The sequence below is a fragment of the Onychomys torridus genome, chromosome 9 (genome assembly GCF_903995425.1).
Source record: "Onychomys torridus chromosome 9, mOncTor1.1, whole genome shotgun sequence".
Lineage (NCBI taxonomy): Eukaryota > Metazoa > Chordata > Mammalia > Rodentia > Cricetidae > Onychomys > Onychomys torridus.
Window position 1 is genome coordinate 2,802,829 of NC_050451.1, and position 21,651 is coordinate 2,824,479.

At 42.4% G+C, this 21,651-nt stretch overlaps 1 protein-coding gene across 2 annotated transcripts in view; it reads right to left on the bottom strand.

Annotated features, from left to right (window-relative positions):
- Cacna2d3 (calcium voltage-gated channel auxiliary subunit alpha2delta 3) overlaps positions 1 to 21,651 on the bottom strand; it is an 844,799-nt gene that overhangs the window by 286,278 nt on the left and 536,870 nt on the right. For both annotated transcript variants that reach the window (XM_036199702.1, XM_036199701.1), the window contains exon 12: positions 3,581 to 3,659. In XM_036199702.1, coding sequence (XP_036055595.1) covers positions 3,581 to 3,659 — 79 coding nt within the window. The remainder of the gene's footprint in view (positions 1 to 3,580; positions 3,660 to 21,651) is intronic.

The following is a 21,651-nucleotide window of genomic DNA, read 5'->3' on the forward strand; positions in this document are numbered from 1 at the left end:
CAAAATGGAGTCAGAGCCCAAGGCTGCTATGTTATGGAGCCTGTGTTCTCAGAGGGGAAGTAAAGCAGATCCATAGGTCACTGACCACAAGGGAATAATGTGAGCATTCATGTTTTAGGAACAGTCACTAGTGAGACTCGCATGGCCTCATTTCCTGTGTACGACGTTTGCATTGGGCACATTACCACCTTTGTATATAATTGGTATATAATCACTACCTGCCTTCTGTGGGTGATGAAACTCAGAACCATCCTAGTAGTAAGTCAGTAGATGGGGGCGGTTAGGTTTAAAACCAAGATGCTGGATTTAAAGTTCAAATATTTCTTGGTCATACAGAAAAGTGGAAGAAGTCCTTACTAAACTGGGAGACCCTGTTAACTTCCATTCCTGTTCTTTGCCTCAAACATTGTTTCTGATACACTGATGGGATTGGTAATAAATTGACTTTATAAATACAAAAATCCATAAATGATTAATCACCTATGAACTAATATTGAGCTACTGAACCTAGCATGCATCATTTCACTAATCCTTCTGTTTAATAAGAACCCACAGAAGAACGGGATACAAAATTATAGTTCTATAGAAAGAATAAATAGAAGGTCTTTATTGCACAGTGTATCGACTACAGTTAATGACAATATCTATAGTTTTGAAAATCACTCAGAATCTATTTTACACTCTCTCAGTACAAGTACATAGTAGGCAGGTAATGGAATTCATATTGTCTTGATTTGGCCATTTCATAATGTATTCATATCTCAGAACATCATGTTCTGTACCACATATTCAAACTATGTATAGAACATTCAAAGGGAGAACTATTACTACTCCCATGCTGACTATTAAACTACTAATGCAAATTACGGTTAATTTCACTAGTCCTGTGGCCAAAGCTTTGCCATTGAAAATATCAACCAAGCAATCCCAATAGCTTCACACCCAGTCTTAGCACATATCTAGTGAGCCATCTGTCCACTCACTCAGAGATCTGAGTGTGCTAAGGTTGCTGAATCCCATCTTGGTTCCATTTGGAACATGAAGCTTTAGAAGTCACAGAAGCAAAAGGAAGAGTGTGGATGTCCAAACCAGCTCCTGGTTGCTTTATCTCAGATTTAACCCAGGTTGGATTCCTTCATACTACATTGAAGGCATGCTGGAAGACTGGAATGGTGATGGAGGTGTAGATAGTTGGAGCACAGTAAACGCCTCTGCAGAGTTGTTCTTCCATGACTACCCAGCTACTAAGAAGAAGAAAGAGGTAAAGCCCCTTGACTGGGACCTCAAAATATAAAAACAGATTTTGGGAAGGGCTGTGATATAACCTTTAGAGATAATTTAGAAGTGGATTTTATCATAGAACTATAGCCACCTTATCTGTCCTAAATCATATGCAGATGCTAAAGGTATAAAAATATAGTTAAATAGGATATATTTATTTATTTACATATTATCAAATAGGTAACCTAGTATTCTTATAGCACAGCAGAGTGACTACACTTAATTTTTGTGTATTTAAAAATAGTTAGGAGAAAGAATTTTGAATTTGCCCAACACAAAAAAATAAATGATTGAGGTGATGGGTGCTATGGAATATTATTTTAACTGGAAAAGATTGTTACATTTGTTTATGCTGTGAAATATTACTTTAACTATGTAAAGGTCTGTTGCATTTGTTTATGGTGCATTGCTTAACAATGTAAGGATGTATGTTTATTTATGTAAAGATGTGTTGCGTTTGTTTAACCTTGCTTGCTTAAGGCACCTAATTGGTCTAATAAAGAACTGAATGGCCAATAGCTAGGCAGAGAAAAGATAGGCAGGACTGGTGGGCAGAGAGAGTAATAGAAGTCTAGGCCAAAAAAGAATGGAAGAAGACAGGAGAGAATAAGGGGGGTGCCTGGGTCCAAAAGCCAGGCAACCACCAGACATAGAGAAGTTATTTTTGTCATACTGCATGTATGTTTCTATTCTTATTTGGGGTATTATGCTTATTTAGTTCATTAAAAAATGTGATGTATAATTAATGCAGATTAGTAGTTAGTCATCTATAATAATCAAACTTGTAGTTATATTAAGTATGTTTTCAAGGTTAACCAGATATATTTAGATAGATGGTCTTTAAACACTTCAAAGACCTACAGAATGTGGCACTTAAGATATTTAATAACCTAAGGCTTTTCAGAATGAGACACATCTGCTCCTGGCAGCACCAATTTACCTCAGAGAAGATGATGGATATCAAAGAAACTCCTCATGGAGTTTGCTCTTGCTGTGGTGAAAGCTATCCATTTGGGGAAGAAACTGCTCTTGTCTTGACTGATGTCAGTGTGCTGTACAAACTGGACAATCAGGACACAAAGGAAAGACTGCCGCACTTTGCCAAAACAAGGTGGGATACTCCTTCAAAATTCCTGCTTCATGGAAGAGTCTGCCAGATACTCTAGGCCTGTAGACCAAAGATGGATGCCCCAGTGTTGCAGAGGAACTTTGGGTGACTGTCCAGACATCCAAATGTCTGTCATTTTTATAGGTTGAAAGTAGCTTGCACTGTACTTCCTGTTTAGTCAGGTAATGGTATATCCTTCTGGGGTCTTTAATGGAACTGAAGACTGGATAGTTATAGCTTTCCTTAGTTATTACAGAATATATATCAGGTACAAAACTTTGGACTCACCAAGATAAGATTAATAAGGGAGTATTTTCTCTGAATTTGCCAAATACAAATGGACTGGATATTGTAAATGTAATTCTTACTTGATAACTGTTCTTATTGTTTTACTATGTTAAAATTAAAATCTTTCTTTTTATTTAGACAAAAAGGGGGAAATATTGTGGAATATTATTTAACTAGGCAAAGATATGTTACATTTTGTTTAGGCTGTGGAATATTACTTTAACTGTGTAAAGGTGTGTTACATTTGTTTATGCTGCATTTGTTTAATGATATAAGGATGTGTGTTTAATTATGTCAACATGTGTTGCATGTGTTTCACCTTGCCTGCCTAAGGCAACTAACTGATCTAATAAAGAGTTAAGTAGCCAATAGCTAGGATAGGCAGTGCTGGAAGGCAGAGAGAATAAAAAGGAGGAGGAATCTAGGCTAGAAAAGAATGAGAGGAGAAGAAGAAAGGAGAGAATGAGGAAGATGCCTGGGGCCAGAAGCCAGGCAGCTGACAGCCAGACGGACACAGAGAAGCAATGAAAGGAAGATATACAGAAGTCAGAAAGGTAATAAGCCCCAAAGCCAAAGATAGGTAAAGAGAAACAAGTTAATTTAAGTTAAAAGAGCTAGCCAGAAACGAGCCTTCAAAATTAATAAGTCTCTATGTCATGATTTGGTAGCTGGTTGATGGCCTAAAAGAAAAAGCCTGGTACAGATGGGTGTGCTAGTCATCCCAACTACTTATTATATACATGTTTTGTCACATCACACTGGATGCCAAGAATATATGAAATTACTATTTGTCAACTTAAAAAGCTACCTTCTTTTAAGGCTCCCTTTTTTCCCCTATCTGTGCCACTAATTCTGCACACCAGAAAGCAGCAATTGAGAGTGGAGCATGTTTGTGAGACTCACCTTTGTTAGCACAGGCCATCCACTTGAGATTGTCTGCGAAAGCAGCCTCCCGTCCAATGAGGTATGTGAAGATTCGAACCTAAAAGGAAGATGGACACACAGTGAGCCGTACTCAGCTTGCTCCATCCTGTGCAGGCCACATGCATGCCTAAGGCACGTGTGCTTTACCTCCTTCATGCTCCATGCTCCCCATCTGTAGGAACATATTTTAGACATTTGAAGTATAGTCAGCTAGAAATATATTCAGGGGCCTTTGATCTTTGTAGCCATATGGCATAAATGGTAGTTGTTTTTCGGCGGGCAATGCAGGACAGAAAAGAAGAGCCAGAGTGGAGGAGCTGGCTTTAGTCCATGAGTGGAAGAGGATCATCCAGGTCTAGACCAAATCCACAAGTGTTTTCCTCATTCTCACAGAAACCCAGACTGTGCTGCTCTGGAGAAGAAAAACACCACTGTGAGTGGTTCAACAATTCTCCCCAACAGAAAGCACAGGCTGCGAGAGCTCTTTTACTATCCACAGGGACTGGTAAGGTTTTAGGTCATTAACTGAGACAAGAGGCACTGCCTATGGCCAGGAGACCTATGGAGTCCCTTCCTAGTTAGCCCAAGATGTTAGCTCCCAAAGAGCAGGGAACCTACATTTTTAAAAAACTATCACATTTTGCATTGATTCTGATCCCTCTCCCTCCTCCCTCAATGAGGCCACAGCTCTTTGAAACAAAGCACTATCTCCCCCACACACACCTCCAAGTAGTACTAGATGGTCAGATGGAAGAAAGATGAAGAAGAAAGGCTTAAGACCCTTTGACACAAGTTTGGAATGACAGGGGAGAAAAACAACACTCTGCAATCCAAGCCAGTCTCTCTTGGTAGGCCACGTGCAGTCCTTTGAAGACCATGAAGATGTGGCATCACATGAAGGAAACCTAACACATGGCATCAAAGGCTTTACCAGCCAATGTCCCCTCAGCTCAGGCAGCCTGGTGGGTCACATGACTGCTGTTCCTTCCCAGGCCTTTCCTAGATTTGTGGTTGACTAGTAACTTTTTAGTCTGGTCTAGGAGACTAACCTCTATTAGAGTCACCTTTTATGGGGTAGAAGAAGGGAATGTGTCACCTAGCTGTACCACCATGGAACACAGAATTTGAACCATTATTATCCAGCACCTGAATGAATGGAAACTTATAAAGGCTCATTGCTCTGAAAATGGAGGTTTCAGGGCCATTCTGAATCTCCTCTAATCAGGGCAGTATATCAGAGAGGACATCAAATGCACATTATAGCAACAAAGCCTCAGTCTGTCCTGGTTTGTCTGACAGACCCTTTCCTCTCCTGACAGCTAGCTCCTGCACAAGGTCTTCCTGAGAAGATGAGCTAGCACCAGACATTGTTGACTTCACTTTTCTCTGCAGCTTTTTTCCACATCACCCTGCTAATAAAATTTGGGAGCAGAGTAGCAAGAAAGAAAAGGAAGGAAGGAAGCAAGCAAGCAAGCAAACAAGCATGCAAGCTGTGGGATGTTTTGTATGCCGTGAATATGTGTTGCTCTGATTGGTTGATAAATGAAACACTGATTGACCAGTAGCCAGGCAGGAAGTATAGGCGGAACAAGCAGATGGGGAGAATTCTGGGAAGGGGAAGGCTCAGTCAGGAGTGGCCAGCCTGCTGTCCAGGGAGCAGCATGTAATGGCACACAGGAAAAGCCACAGAAAATGTGACAACATATACATTAACAGAAATGGGCTGAGTTTAAATATAAGAGCTATTCAGTAGTTAGCCTGAGCTAATGGCCAAGCAGTTATAATTAATATAAGCTTCTGAGTGATTATTTTATAAGCCGCTTAGGGGTCTGTGGGGCTGGGCAGGACTGGAGAAAACTGCAGCTACAAATGGCGCCCAATGGCTCCAGTTTCCACCTGAAACCTGAAAATACTTAATAAGCAATTTTAAAATGAGCCAAAAACAGGTTGCTGTTTCATGTCTCATGTGGGCAGCAAGATGATGCAACATGTGGGCTTGAGCTACTCTGTGGCAGGTTTGGGGTGTGCAGGCTTGACCTACACACCATGTTACACAGAGGTGTCTCCCAAACTTTGCACTATGCTGTGGGGTGAATATTGCTTTTGCTAGTACAGGGGGAAAAGTTTCTGGGTACATGCTGCTTTAATGGAGGCATAGACATACTTCTTCTGAGAGTTGATGGTATACATGACCCAGAGTTGGAGATGAATTACCTCCACCATGTTGGGAATCTGACTTGGGCAGTCAGCAGCCAAGGCTGCTGCTTCAGTCCTAGCTACTGCAGCTTAAAGCAACAGTTACACAGTAAGGCAGATTCAGATGGAACAAGACTTTAAATGGTTTACAATGTGTGTAAAAGTGTAGTAGACTTGGAAGAGAGAGGAAAATGTATAGACAGTTATACAAAGAAATAGTTTTAAAAAGTAAACTCTTTAAAGAGACAGTAAAGGTAGCATAAAAAGGCCACGTAAAGATGGATATTACACAGAGAATCTGGATTGTGTTGTCTTTGCGATTTTTAACTGCAGAAAGACATTTAATTGTAAAGACTGCTCAATTAAACCAATATGTATATTTTAAAGGTACCTTGACCTCAAAATTTGGATCTAAGGATATGTTGCTTTGGAAAGGAGGCACTGCTTTCGTTTCCACAGGAAGCAAGAGGCTATGGGTTTGTTTCAGAGTAAGATACATCAGGTTTGACCAGCCAAGACCCCCTGAAAGGTTTCTGATGACACCATGGCCCAGACGATCCAACATTCAGCACATTTTCAAGACAACTGGCTTAGACAACACAGCCGCACAGACTATTTCAGGCAGGACTTGATCATAATTCTTAATTTTCTCAGGATCCCCATAAGATTACTAGTGGCCTCTATCAGCAGGAAGTAGTCTAGAAAACTATGCCCACATTCCCAAAAATGGATTATGGATGTTTGTCTTTGTTTATATAGTTGGTTACAAATTGTTATTGGTCATAGTCAATCTCTTTCTAAAAAAAGGAAAGGAGGATATGATATAGAAATATAGGATACAGATATGATAGGATGAAAGGGTAGATTATTGAACCTACTTTTCAAGAGCAACAACTTGTTTAAAAATGTTTTACATTGCTATAGATTTTAGTTTATTGATACAAATTTAAAGTTAATTTTGTTATACTGAATGTGTATTTTTACTCTTGTTTAAAGTATTATGTATATACAACTCATTTAAAATTGTAATGTATCATTAAGAAATACAGATTAATAATTAGTCATCTATGATAAACACACTTGTAGTCATGTTAGTTAAGTTTTCTAGATATACATAGATATATTTCAGTTAGGTAAGCAATCTTCAAACACTTCAATGACCTACAGAATATGGCATTTAAAATGTTTTAAAAGCTTAGACTTTCTGGACAGTGAGACACATCTGCTCCTGACAGCACCAATTTACTTCAAAGAGAAAGATGGACATCAAAGACACTGCATATAGAGTTTATCTTCTTCTTGGCAAAAAATAGCCATTTGGGCAAGAAACTGTTTTTGCCTGGACTGCTTGACAAAATGTTGTGTCGACTGGACATACAGGACCCATAGGAGGGTAACCACTGAACTTTGCAAGGCAAGATAATCCTTCAGGTTCCTCCTTCGCAGAAGAAACTGCCAGACATTCTATAAGACACAGGAAGAAAGAAGCAACTGAGAGACTCTAGGCCTGTGGGCTGAAGATGGATGCCCCAACATTGCAGAGGAACTTTGGATGACTGTCCAGGCAGACAGCTGTCTCTGACATTCTAGAGTTTTGGAAGTTGCTTACAATGCTCTTCATGTTTAATTAGATAACATTGTATCCTTCTGAGGTCTTTGATGTAGTTGAAAAGTAGATAGTTATAATTATGGTTTTCCTTGTTTATGATAAGAGATAAGGTAGATGTGAAACTTTAGACTCACAAATATAGGATAGATAAAATATCTTCTTTAATTTTGCCAAATACAAATAGACTAGATATTGTGGTTATAATTGCTTGATAACTGTTTTATTATATGTAATTTTACTATGTTAAAGTTAAATCCTTCCTTTTTGATTAGACAGAAAGGGGAAAGTGCTGTGGGATGTTTTGTATGCTGGAATATGTGTTGATCTGATTGTTTGATAAATAAAATGCTGATTGGCCAGTAGCCAGGCAGGAAGAATAAGTGGTCTAAGCAGACAGGGAGAATTCTGGGAAGAGGAAGGCTGAGTCAGGAGATGTCAGATTGCTGTCCGGGGAGCAGCATATAATGGTACACAGGTAAAGCCATGGAAAATATAGCAACATATTAACAGAAATGGGATGAGTTTAAATATAAGAGCTAGTCAGTAGTAAGCTTGAGGTAATGGCCATGCAGTTTTAATTAACATAAGCCTGTGTGTGTTTACTTGGGTCTGAACTGCTGTGGACCGGGTGGGACACAGGAAAATTTTTCAGCTACAAATGGGAAGGAAAAAAGGAAGGAAGGAAGGAAGGAAGGAAGGAAGGAAGGAAGGAAGGAAGGAAAAGAGAGAGAGAGAGAGAGAGAGAGAGAGAGAGAAAGAAAGAAAGAAAGAAAGAGGGAAAACCAGAGAATTTTAATCTCGTTGGGGAAAAAAAAGCAAAAACCTAACTTTATACATGCAAAAATGTAGCTGGAATTTTCCTGCCTGGCCCAGTCAGGACAAATCTCTCTTACCGGCCAGTCCCACAGTCGCTCAGACCCAACCAAGAAAGCACACAGAGACTTACATTGTTTAGAAACTGTATGGCCGTGGCAGGCTGCTTGTTATCTACTTCTTCTCTCTTAAATTAACCCATTTCTGTTAGTCTATACTTTGCCACATGGCTTGTGGCTAACCAGTGTCTTTACATGTTGCTTTTTATGGCGGCAGCTGGTGGTGTCTCTCTCCAGTCTTCTACTTCCCAGAATCCTCTTCTCTTGTCCCGCCTATACTTCCTGCCTGGCCACTGGCCAATCAGAACTTTATTTACACAGAGCGATATCCACAGCACAAAAGTGGTTAGCATCATCCCTTGCCAACAAACTGCACTTGCTGTTCACTTTCCCCTCCTGGTCACTGTGTAGACTTAGTTGAATCTCTCTGATTTAAGGGAAACTAAGGCCCAATCAAGTACAATGACTTCCTCAGTTTCAAGGTCTGCTCTCATAAGAGGGTCTCTGAGAAGTCAGGTAGCATGAGTGTATCTGTTTGCTCCCCCTGAGCTGCTGATTTTGTCAATACAGAATATCCCAAGCAGCTGTTAAGGTTCCAAGAGCCATCACCCACAGGACCAGGGCTGGAGTCCAGTCTCCTGAGATAGGGCTCATGATCTTTATAAATCCTTGGCTTTGGATTCAAATTTAAGTTCTTTAAAAACTTTAATCTTAATAATTTCTTAGGCTGGCAATGAAGAGTAAGAAACCGTTCTTAGACTGTGAAGCCCTGCATGTCATCTTTGTGGTCAAGGATCCCTAGGAAGAGCCACAGAGGTAGCCATGGGTGCCAGCCTTTTTTTCTGAAGAGGCTGAGCAGAGGCTGCTCTCTTGGAGGTATGGCTAAAACCCAGAAAAGTGTTTGAGTCTCTGGCAAACTTGTACAGTTCCTGATTTAAAATGTGGCAACCTACTTGAAAAGCCAGTAGGACTGCGCCAAGCTTCAGATCAGTCATGATTGCTCAAGAATTGTGATAACAAGCACGGAGTAATGAAAGCCAGCACTGTGAGGCCCACCATTGCCACCAGTAAAGCCTCCACAGTCAGTACCATCCATGGGTCAGGTACTCTGCTGAGAGATTTATGGGCTTCCTATTTGTTTTGTTGCTTCCTATTTTATTGTATTGCTTATGAAAGAAAATCAGAATCATGTTTAGTATTTTCATTTATGTACAATGTTCGGCTCCCAGTGGGACGGCCCCTTATCTGAATACAAGCAGCATGGACATCTCTGCCTAGAAAATAAATATAATCAGATGATATTGGGCTTATGCTCTGCATTTGCTCACAATAATGCCTTTCAACTGAGCACAAAAAGCAAAGGCATTTTACTTCAAAGTGTAAAATATTTTGGGGAGCATTTTAATCAAGAACATTTTGTTATTTATAATTCTTTTTGGCCCAGTAGTTCTACCTCTAGGCATTTATCTTATAGTCAGGATTGTGGGCAAAATGCCCACGGAGGCTGACAGTCAATATAGATGAAGGGAATGGAAGAGCACCGAGAAGGCGCATTATTTGCAACCACATAACACAAGGAGTCCAAGCATGTTCACCCTCATTATATTATGGTCATTAAATACTAAGTGCTTCCTAAGACCTGATTGGCTAATAATCATGCAATGAGATTTTATTTTTCAAAGAGAGACTCACAATTTTTACTTCATGAATTTTAAATCATTAGAATGACTAAATGAGTTAAAAATAAGTAACTGTTGTTTTAATAATTAAAGCTCATTTAAATGAGAAGAAAGTAATGAAACTGTAATGGCCTGAACTATTGTGGGTGAGCATAATGAGAATAAAATCGAAGTGAAAGTCCAACAGAAAAATGTTACAACATCAAAATGTGGGCTTTCCCCTACCATTCATTCAACCAAATGCCAAACCTCTATGTGACATAGTCAAAAGCTCTTCCTTTCCTCACTGACAAATTCTGTAACCTCATGGGTTTGATTTCTATATTTCTTAGGAAGTGCCATCAAACCAGCTTTCACTGGTTTGCTGTGAGCTCAGCTGTTTTCTTGATGTAGTAAGGAACTTTAGCAGAGTCAGGTCCGGGGCAATGCCGAGAGCCAAGTGGACAGCATAGATGGTGATGAACAGGAGCCATGGCACAGGCCAGGCTAGCCCATCAGGATCCCCTCTGCCACTCCTAGGAGCCAGGCCTCTGTGCTCCCCAAGCACAGGCACAGAAGGCCCCTCTCATTGTCACAGCTCAAACACAGTGCACGGGAGTGCCTGAGCAGCCCCACTAGTTCATTTTGAGCTCTCATTGAAGTGTTTTCCATGAGCCTACCTAAGCTTAATAAAGTGTCTGAATGCAGTTCTTCAAAGTCACTTCATTTCATCCAAAGGAAAATAAACAAAAATAAATTCAATCCATTCTTTTTAAAAAATGTAAGTTACACTTATATTTGACTTATGCAGATGAACCTCGTCAGAAGCTCCAAGGGGTGCTGAGCACAATGATGCAGGCTTGTAATCCTCCAATTCCAGGAGCTGAAATGGGAGGGGGATGGCAAGTTCCAAGAGAGCAGCATTGTGAAGAAGAGGGAGGGAGGGAGGGAGGGAAGGAGGGAGGGAGGGAGGGAGGGAGGGTGACAGAAGAGAGGAAACATTCCCATTCCCTCCACATTAATAACTCCAAAATTCTTCTTTTTGGAATGAGCGATAGTGAAGTGCAACAGGGTTCCAATAGGTCCATGGCACTCCAGAGAGGAAGCTGCCACAACCCACCGCAACAAACCAAAGGGACAGAGTCTCCATCTTCTGAGTCCCTGCTACATGTCAGGGACCACTTCCTGAACACAGACCAGACCAAACATTGTGGAGCCTTTGGAGTTGTCTTGGGAGTAAAACAAAATTCAAAAGGATGCTCACACATTTGTTGGGTTAGAGACTTATGGAGAAAACAAAGCAGGGAAGGTGGTGGAGGGTAAAGGGAGCTGCTAGCTTAAGAAGGGATGAAAAGAAAGCTGTCGCCTATGGTGACATTGTGTTCCTCAATATATTGTGCACCCTAATAAACTTATCTGGAGTCTGAGAACAGAACAGCCGCTAGATATAGAGGCCAGAAAATGGTGGCACACACGCCTTTAATCCTAGCATTCCAGAAACAGAGATCCATCTAGATCGCTGAGTTCAAAGCCACATTGGAAACAGCCAGGCATGGTGACGGATGCCTTTAATCCCAGGAAGTGATGGTAGGAAGAAGAAAGGTATATAAGATGTGAGGACCAGGAACTAGAGACTGATTAAGCTTTTAGGCTTTTGAGCAGTTGTTCAGCTGAGATCCATTCAAATGAGGACACAGAGGCCTCCAGTTTGAGGAAACAGGATCAGCTGAGGAACTGGCAAGGCGAGGTTAGCTGTGGCTTGTTCTGTTTCTCTGATCTTCCAGCGTTCACCCCCATACCTGGCTCCAGGTGTGTTTTTATTAAGAAGACCTTTTAAGATTCATGTTACAGACACCTAAGCAAGGATGTGACAGGGGTGGGGGGGTGGGGGGGTAGCAGGAAGAGTGCAGCACAGGGCTATGGACAAGGATGCTCCAGCAAAGGGGAAAATGGTACAAAGTCACTGAGACAAATTTGCTTCATGTGATATTGAACACACCAGTGCGGCAGGAGTAGAGTCATCATGAGGGACTACATGGTCAGGAGAGGCCATGGCACCGGGCCCCACAAACCCCCATAGGTCACTGTTAGAGAATGTTTGTTTATGTTTCAACAAGGGAACCATACAAGGGATTCAGCAGAGGCCTGGTACAGACTAGCACAGCAGAAAAGGCTCCTTTTGACTTAGGATAGGACATAGACCTTGGACACTTGTGCTCAGCCTGGCTGCTCATTAGTGTTTCTTAATGCTATTATAACTGTTCATCCACATCCCACCCAAGAACAATGCAGTTAGAACTTTGACACAGCCACCAGTTTTGAGTCTCCCCAGCTGCACTGTCATGTGCTGTCACATTTGAGAAGCATAGTCCTAGTGAGATACAGATCTCAACAGAGATGCTAAGGGCAGGCCACTGAGAAGTTCCTGGTGAAAAGGAACAATGGCTCTGGCCAGAGTTTCAGACAATACAGAGTATCAGAACCACCAGAAGCATGTATTAAATGCTGGGCTGGTAGCTGGCCACCTGAAGTCCAGGTTAAGTGTGCCTATACTTTTCCTGAACTTCCTATTGTAGGTCTGACATGGAAGAAATCTACCAAGAACATGAGGCCAGAGTGAAGGGATGTGGGCCTGGGAATTAAGAAAATGATAGCGTCATTTCCAGAAAGCTGTTTCTAGCAACTGCCAAGTTGCATCAATCTAAACTCCATGGGCTTTACGACCCAGTGGGTGCTGGATCAGGATGACATTTTAAAGAGGTTGAGTCAGTCTAAAAGGCAGGAACAGCAGACACCAGCCAGACTTGGCGAATGATGAGCCCAGCCAGCTGACTAGCCTTTCTCCTTTCACAGGAAGGGTGGGTGTAGGAGCAGCTCTTCATACATGCTAGGCTATGTGTTCCCCAACCTCCAGCAGCTCCTTGAGAGCACACCAATCCTCTCTTGCCCCCAGATGCAGTGGGGATAGTTGGGGACAGTGCTTGTCCACATACACAGTCTATACCACCATAAAAAAAAAAAAAAGGCCGTCTTTCATTTTAGAGTGTTCATGACATTTGCTAAAGAACAGACCAGGACTTGTGCTGTGCGTGTCCACATGGGGATGTCCTAAACTGTAACTAGGGGGTTACAGCCTCCAGTCAGGTAGAGGGGATCTGGGCTCATCTATTTGAGTTGCTCAACATGATGAGAGACTGTATTTTACTAAAACTGATGTCTTTCTATCTTTATTTTTTTTGTTGTTTGTATGCTTTTGGGTTTTTTGAGACTGAGTTTCTCTATGTAGCCCTGGATGTCCTGGAACTTGCTCTATAAACCAGGCTCGCCTTGAACTCACAAAGATCCACCTGCCTCTGCCTCCCAAGTGCTGAGATTAAAGGCATGTACCACCACCCAGTGATGTCTTTTTATCTTAAAGTCAGTTTGATGTTATTGAATGTGTTCTTAATTGGTACCATCACAAAAAAATATATGCCTTGATAACTACTTTTGCTATATGTCCATTTCTGCAATTTCTGCTACCTCAAAGTATTTCTGAATAAATCATTTAATCTCTAAGCAGATGACGAGGGATGAAACCACACACACACACACACACACACACACACACACACACACACACACACACAGATTTGATAAATCACTGCCAATACTTATCTTTACAAAAATGCCATGAGAAGAGAAAGGGGCTCAGAGAAGAGTGACTCCACAGGAAACAGTTATATTGAGCAGAATGCTTTTTAATCTTGAAGCCATCATGCTCATCTAGAGACGAGAGAGATAACTAAGGTAATGTTGCCCCGAATGGCAATAAAATGGGATAAATTGAATTAGATTACAAAAGTAATAAAATCTCAACAAATGAATATCATAGATCATTATGAAAAATGGACTGTCACTTTAGGGATGCTCCAAGGGTCTGCATAATATCTTTCCAATTTCTTTTCTCTCAAACACAAACGTCTGATACCTCATGTGTGGTAATGAATACATCTCCATTCAGAAAGAAGTGTCGTTTATAGTCTTCCAGCACAGGGGGCAGATAGTGTAAGCTGAGATTCCTAGCCACATATTTTGTCAAGGTGAAGGCTACACTCAGGTTGGTACAGTTGTCTAGGAAGAAGTCAAGCTATGGCATCTTCAAAGGAGGCTGACACAATTTATTAGATGGTAGCTCCAATGGCCTCATTCAGGGGACAGAGCAAGTGTGCTAACTCCAACATTCTATTCTCTGTTTTAAAAAACGTATTTGATATGTTCATATGCATGTGTATATATGTTCAAATGTATGTGGTGGCATATGTGTGTGCAGGTATGCACACATACGTGTGGGTATACATGCAGAGACCAGAAGCTGACTGCAGATACCTTCCATGATGTCTATCCTGTCTAGTTACTGAGACAGGGTCTCTCAATGAATCTATTTGGCTAGTCTAGTGAGCCAGCTCGTCCTGGAGATCCTGTCTCAGCCTCCATTGTACTGGGGTTACTGGTGGACCCTAAGTGAAAGGCTGCAGACCTGGGAATTAAGAAAATGCTAGCATCATTTCCACAAAGCTGTGTCTAGCAACTGCTAAGTTGCGTCTATCTAAACTCCAAGGGCTTTACAACCCAGTGGGTGCTGGATCAGGATGACATTTTAAAGAAGTTGAAGACTGCACTTTCTTCTTTCCCCAGCTCCCCACACCTTGGCTTTTATGTGGTGGCTGGTTCCAAATCCTGGCCTTCACCTTTGCATGGCAAGTGCTTCGTCCATGGAGCTATTTCCCCATCTCCAGTGCTCTGAACTCTTAATGTTCTTTATATCCCCGAGGCTTGATTGACCTTGGAGATAGTAAATAACACCTGCACTGTCTTTAATATACAAAAGCCATCCCATCCACAGCCCAGGGCGACACCTGTCCTTTCATTGGAATTTCCATTCCCTGGCCATCACCCACCTGCCCTAAGCACCCTAGGCCCAACTCTGACACTACTTGGGACAGCCCTGTATCCCAGGGCCCAGTGAAATAACCTGTATTATCTATTCTAAATTACTTCCACTTGCCTCTCTCTCCCCTTAAGAATCCCCATAGAGGCTTCAGTGCTCTGAATTCCTTTCTTCCGCCCCACTCCCTTTGATCTTGTCCCTGTACTTCTGTGTGGCTCTTCAGCATAAGGATGGCCTGGTATATTGTAAAAAGTATAAATGTAATAGATCTTTTCCTTTATAACAATCATTATGATATCTGTATAACTTACTGTCCCTGACTAAACAAACTCTTGATATCCTTAAAACAACTAGAAGCCCAGAGACCACGGTTCCAATTAGGTACATAGAGAGCTTAAAGGCTTTGAGATCTTGAGCAAGGTATTGAGCCCTCTGTGTTGTGATTTTTGCCAAAGGTAAGAAGTGACTCACCCACTCCTGCCATTATTAGCAACTGAGAGAACATAATAAGAGAAAGGAGAGGTCAGGAGCCGTGACCTCTATTAATGCCCTTTGCATTCCACTCATGTGCCAAATAGCATCATGAAGCAAAGCTCCGCAGAGTCATCTAAACAGAGGCACCTTCTCCCTGGCCCCAGAGGTTGGGTTGAGGAGGGTGAAGAGGAGGATGTCCCCCAAAGAGGAACTTTTTGACATGCCAGCACTGAAATATGCCATGACTAAAACAACGGGATAACATTTCCCACCACCAGCAGCATAACGATTACATCTACCAACCTTCAGAGAGTCCAAGACATGAGCTGCAGACTGCCTCCTCTAAAACACATTCACAATTCCAGCTAAGAGTCATGAGGTTTGGAAGCCCATTCCCCCAAATCTCGGAATCAATTTCTTTAAGGACCTCTGATCCCAGGTTGAGGACTCTTGCTTATACATCTCATATTCTGCACTATCAATTCCTCCCAAATGAAGTGTATTCTTTGGTTAATTAAAATGGAATCTCATCCTCAGATGCTCACCAAAGTGAGAGTCCATTGGCTCACATGCCCATTCCTTGATGGCAGAGTCCCAGATCTCTGCCCACCATCAGATCCAGGAAAGTCATTGCAAATGAGGTCTTCACACGGAAGGGGCAAGAATGATACTCCAGGAGCTGAGACAGAATGGCAGTGCAGTAAACCTTGGGAGTTTTTGGTGCACCTCACATCCTGGAAACTTTGTAAGAACACATTTAAAGAAGCTGGGATGGAATGGATTTCCATCACTTTCAGTTTTGAATCCACAGACTCCAGCACAATGTATCCAGTAGAGATAATACTCAAATGCATGTTGATTGGCCTGTAAGCCATTTGTTGCCATTAAGGCTTCTGAATCACACATTGGATCCCAAACTTTAGACTTCTACACACAGGCACAGCATAGTATTTGTAGAGAGGGCCAACCCTTCACTGCTCCCCTCTCCCCAAAACTTCCAAATATCAAGTGGTGATAGGTTTTGGCTACCAGATATGTACCATCATGGATTAAATCTAAAACATCCTCCCAGAGGCTTGTGGTCTAAAGGCTTAGTCCCTAGCTTATATGACATAATTTTGAAGACTGCCATCTAATTTAATAGGTAGGATATAGCAGGAGGAAGCAGGTTACTAAAGTCAGTGTCTTGGTTAGGGTTTATATTGCTAGAACAAAACACCATGATCAAAAATAACTTGGGGAGGAAAGGGTTCATTCCATCCTACACTTCCAGCCCATCACTCAGGAAGTCAGGGTAGAAATTCTAGCAGAGGGGGAACCTGGAGTCAGGAACTGATGCAGAGGACATGGAAGGGTGCTACTTACTTTCTCTTCATGGCTTGCTCACTCTCCTTTCTTATAGTATCCAGGACCAACCCAGGGATAGGACCACTCACAGTGAGCTGGGCGCTTCCACATTAATCATCCATCAGGAAAATGTACCCTAGGCTTGCCCACAGTCCAATCTGGTACAGACATTTCTCTCAAATGAGGTTCCCTCTTCCAAAATGACTCTAACCTATGTCAAACTGACATAAAAACTAGCCAGCACAGCCAACCTTTACACCCACTTCAGCTTCTGGCCTGCTTTCTCTGTGTTCTGGTCCATGACCAAGGGAAGAGCCATCAGACTGAGCCTCTCTCACTGCTGAGCACACCCTCCAACATGATGGACTGAAACCCTACAGGACTATGAGCCAAAATGAACCTTTCATCCTTGAAATGACTTTTTACCAGTAGTCTTGGTCATGCTGATACAGAAGTAAGGCCTCTCTTCCACAAAGGATGGTGGAGTGGAGTAAACACATACACATTAGACAAACTCACATGGACAAAGCAATCCAATTAATCCAAACAGATCAGAAAAAAACACCCTTTACAAAAGAGAAAATTGTTCCACAAATTTAGATATGGACAGTTTTACTCATGAAAAGTCATGGAGTTGTGCTGTCCTAGCAAGGACTCTTTAGTGACTTCCCATTACATGGGCTGCTCTGTATCATAATTCCCTAGACGCTGTTATGATGACCTGGGGAACACATGAACTTCCTGTTTCATGGCCTTGCCATTTACCTCTCCCATTACTCAGAATGTTCCACATCACTAGGTCTATATTTCCATCTTCATTTTACCTTATCTAACTCACCTTCAACCCTTCCTTTGTGTCTTTCAGGGTACTTGAGGCACTGGGTAGCATCAGTGATTTGGTCAAGTATCTGAGTTGTGTCTGAAGGTAGAAAGATCAACTGTGTCCAACTCAGTGCCCCACAGGAAGCACACTCTCAATAAATATCAGATGCCCATGTTTTCTGCACTTCTCATAAATTTTGGTTGTGCAAATAACTCAATAGGGGACACATCTGAATTTATTAGCAACAGAATCCTCCTTCACTGCTGACTTGTTTTCCAAACTTTTCCTGTTTTCTGATTTGGATGGCTCTGTTATTAAACAGCTAGTTTGATCTTTTCTATGCCCAGTTCCCAATAGGCTTTTATTTCTAAAACTGAAGATCAGTGATAAAATATGAAGAAATAGAAATCTTAAAAACAAAACTCTGCATAGATATTACTGTCTATTTACAAGTAGCAAAAATGGTGTTATTTCAGGTCTCCCACAGGATAGATATTCAGTTGTATGTTTCTTCTGAGTGTCAGCTCTTGATTCTAGGACAGAAGCCCTTCAAACACTAAAGCCCATGGTGTCTTAAATAACTGCCTGGTTCACAGATTAGAGAAAAGAACTCATCTTGGGTGTCAAAGCACTTGGTCTGAGAGAGAATGTCAGTGGAAGGTATTATTCACTTGGTAACAGTGGGCATACAGAATTATTTTGAGGTAACAAGGAGGAACAGGTGACTGGGCACATGGGTTAGCAGAATGCAGGGTTATGCTCGTTGGTTGAGCATTACATACACATATGTTCCACATGAGCCTAAGGCAAGAAGTTGGATGATCGACCTCATTTTCCTAACTTGTGGTTAGTATCACAGAGCTCACCTGCAAGAGCTATTGCTGAGTGAGGAGAGTAAAGTAAGATATCAGAGGGCGGGAGATGGAGCCCACAGAAGGGTGAGGTGTTCTCCTTAAAGCCTCAGCCCTTGAGAGGGAGATATGCAGCAGGGAAGGCCTGTGAGTATGACACGTGTAGAAAAGGCTTGGGTGGATCATTGGACCTCAGACAGAAGGGCCTCTTTCTTTACTGGTTTTCTTCCAAACAATGGGTTCTCTTTGCCCTCCTCAATCAGAGTTTAAGGCCAAATGGAATCTTTGTGGTTTGCCTTTGGGATCTGGGATAAAGTCCGCAGTAGCAGCATACATTTGGACAGTGTCTCCTCCATGTGCCATCCTGGTGATCAGCATAGCCATGGGTTATAGGTTGAGGAATTAGGAACCTTGAGTTTTTCCTGAATCATTCTTGGCCTCATTAAGAGGAGCAGCAGCTGTGGATTCTAAGCAAGAGCAGTGGCTTCCTCCCACGGTTCCTGTCATTCCTATTTTCTCCACCAACCCTCTCTGTCACTACAAATTAGTACAAAATAGCAGTTTCTGCTGTCACCTCACCTGCTGCCTTCTGGGGCTTACTGTCACGAGGAGAGCGAAAAGCTTGTCAAACAGTTTCGAAGATATTGCTGAAGACAGCATTGCCCCATTTTACCTGTGACACCCAGAAAAGCAGGCAGGACTTCAGTGAGAGCTCTCTGTCAGGCTCACTAGGCAATGTGCTAAGTGTCTATGTAACAACCTCTGGCCCTCTGGTAGTCTCCAAAGAAACTCCCCCCCCCCCAATTCTCACTATAGGAGCGAGCTCTCTAGAATGGTGGCCCTGGTATGTTGTAGTAGAGACCCACTACTCTGTTCACAGGGATTAGGGACTGCAGGTAGGCAAGGCAGGAAGGAGCTTGGAGTTCCTGAGGATTTGAGGGACCAATATCTCATCTTGGGGAAATCCCAGCAAGAATTTTACATCTAATCTTTAGTCAGTGCATGTTGTATTTTGCCCTAAGCTACCAGTTAGGCTTTAATCTTGCAAGTGGGAGTTTTTTCATTGATCTGGGGTTCCTTGTTATTGGCAGACATTGGCTTAGACACCTGCAGCATGCGGTGGTCTTGCTATGATCTCCCATTTTCCTCCTGCTGACCTCAGTATAAATGATCATTTCCATTTGATTTTCTGCCTTATCACCTTCCTATTTTCATTAAGTATGCACTAGATCCCAGCTCCATACTTAGTGGCTGTGGGGATGCTGGAGACACAATGAAATTAAAAGACCCATATGGTCTCCACCATTATGGAAATTTGTAAACTGCTGAAATACTTTTCAGAGAATTAAGAAGGCCAAGCAATATAAAAAACAAAGTGTATGTGTGTGTGTGTGTGTGTGTGTATAAAAGAGAGGGAGTGCATGTGCATATGTGTGTGAACATATGTGTAAGTAAAGAGATTGTCCTCCTATTAGTGGATGTTTCTGTTATCTCAAAAGTCAGTATTTGAAGACCACCCTCAATGTTTAGTACTATTTCTGTCTCAACTTTGTAGCACACACTAGAGTCATGGAACCGTTTTTCTTCCTAGCTGAATGCCATGTGCCTAAGGTCCAGAGCATCATTTCGTAAACTTGAGACTCTCCTCTACTCATCCTCACTCCAAAGGGCTTGGTTTCCAGGTGACAACACAAATTGCCTTTGGCTTCATGGGCTCAACTGCAGCTCCTAAGGAGGGTCATGAAACTGCAAAGTCGTCTGTCTCCTGCACTGGTGAGACAGACATTTGGGGATGAAGGGACTGTCCCTGATCCCTTCTTTTTCTCCTTGTCCCTACACATGACCCCTCGGGCACTATCCTCAAGTATAAAAAGTTGGTAAGTATTGGTCAGACCTAAGTGGCAGAAGAGACACCGTGACAGGCGAGGACAAGGAAGATTAGGTCATATATGGGACAACGGATCATCTTCACCTCTGGGAGCCTTCTTCAACCAATGGAGAAACAAACTGTGAAACAAGAACTGATGTAACAAGCACAGGGCTGGTGGGAAGCAGTGCAGAGGAGGCAGCGAAGACCACAGAGAAAGCAAAGGAGAAGAGCCACGTTCTGACTGGAGAGGACAAAGGAGCGCCAGGCTCCAGCCCGTCTCTTTACCTCCACAACTTAGCTTGCTTGTTTGTAATTTCCTGGAGACTGGAGTCAGGTTGTCCCTGGTTACCAAGAGATGGGAAAGACGCATACTCTGTTCTGTAATTGAGTTGACTTCCAGAAGTGTTTCCCTCTGCTGGGAGCCTGGAGCCTGGTCGAAGCTAGAATGCCCTGGGATTTCAGCAAGTTTGCAGTGATGGCTAGTCTTGGTTGTCAACTTGTCTACATCTGGAATTATCTAAAAACCAAATGGCTGGGCAAACGGGGGGGTGGGTGGGTGGGTGGGGGTGGCATTAATTAAATCATTTAAGTGGGAAAGACCCACTTCCAATTTGGATCTGTGAGGTAGGAAGATCCACCTTTAATTTGGGCCACATCTTCTGCTGACAGCCTATATAAAGGACATGGAAGAGGGAAGCTTGCTATCTCTCTTTGCCGGCTTGATCCTGTTTTCCCTAACAAGTCCATTCCTTCAGTGGCATTAGAGCCTAGTTCTTTGGATTCCAACATATACTGAAGACCTGCTTTGACACCAAGCCCTGTGGACTGAAAAACTACTGGATTCTGGACCTTCTCTTGGTAGACAACCATTGTTAGAGTAGGGGGACCATAGTCTGAAAGCCATTCTAATAAATCCCCATTCCATATATGTTGTGGGAATTTGCTCCGCCAATGACCTTGGGGTATCTGGCCCAGTAGAGGTGATGTATGTGTGTGTGTGTGTGTGTGTGTGTGTGTGTGTGTGTGTGTGTGTGTGTGTTTGGTGTGAGCAATGTGTACAAAGGCCCCATGGAAGGAGAGAACGTCCCAGCACATGATATATATGGAAGCTTTTAATTAAGTCCAACACTGGTGATCTGCATGCATTCCACTCACACCATAGTCCAAATCACCATGCCCTTCTCTGATGACTCATTGTGAGTACCACCTGGCCCTGTTCATAACTGCCTAGTCCTTGAGGCCTTACCACACATTCTCCAGTCAGTGCTCTGTGGTGCTTCCTTCCTTTTCTTTAGAATAAAGATGAGCTTCTGTAACACTCTGACCCTTGATATTAACATTCCCACCTTACATTGCTCCCCTTACCCAAAATAGCCAATTCTCAGCCACCTTCTTTCCTCAGCTGAACTTTCCCCTAATT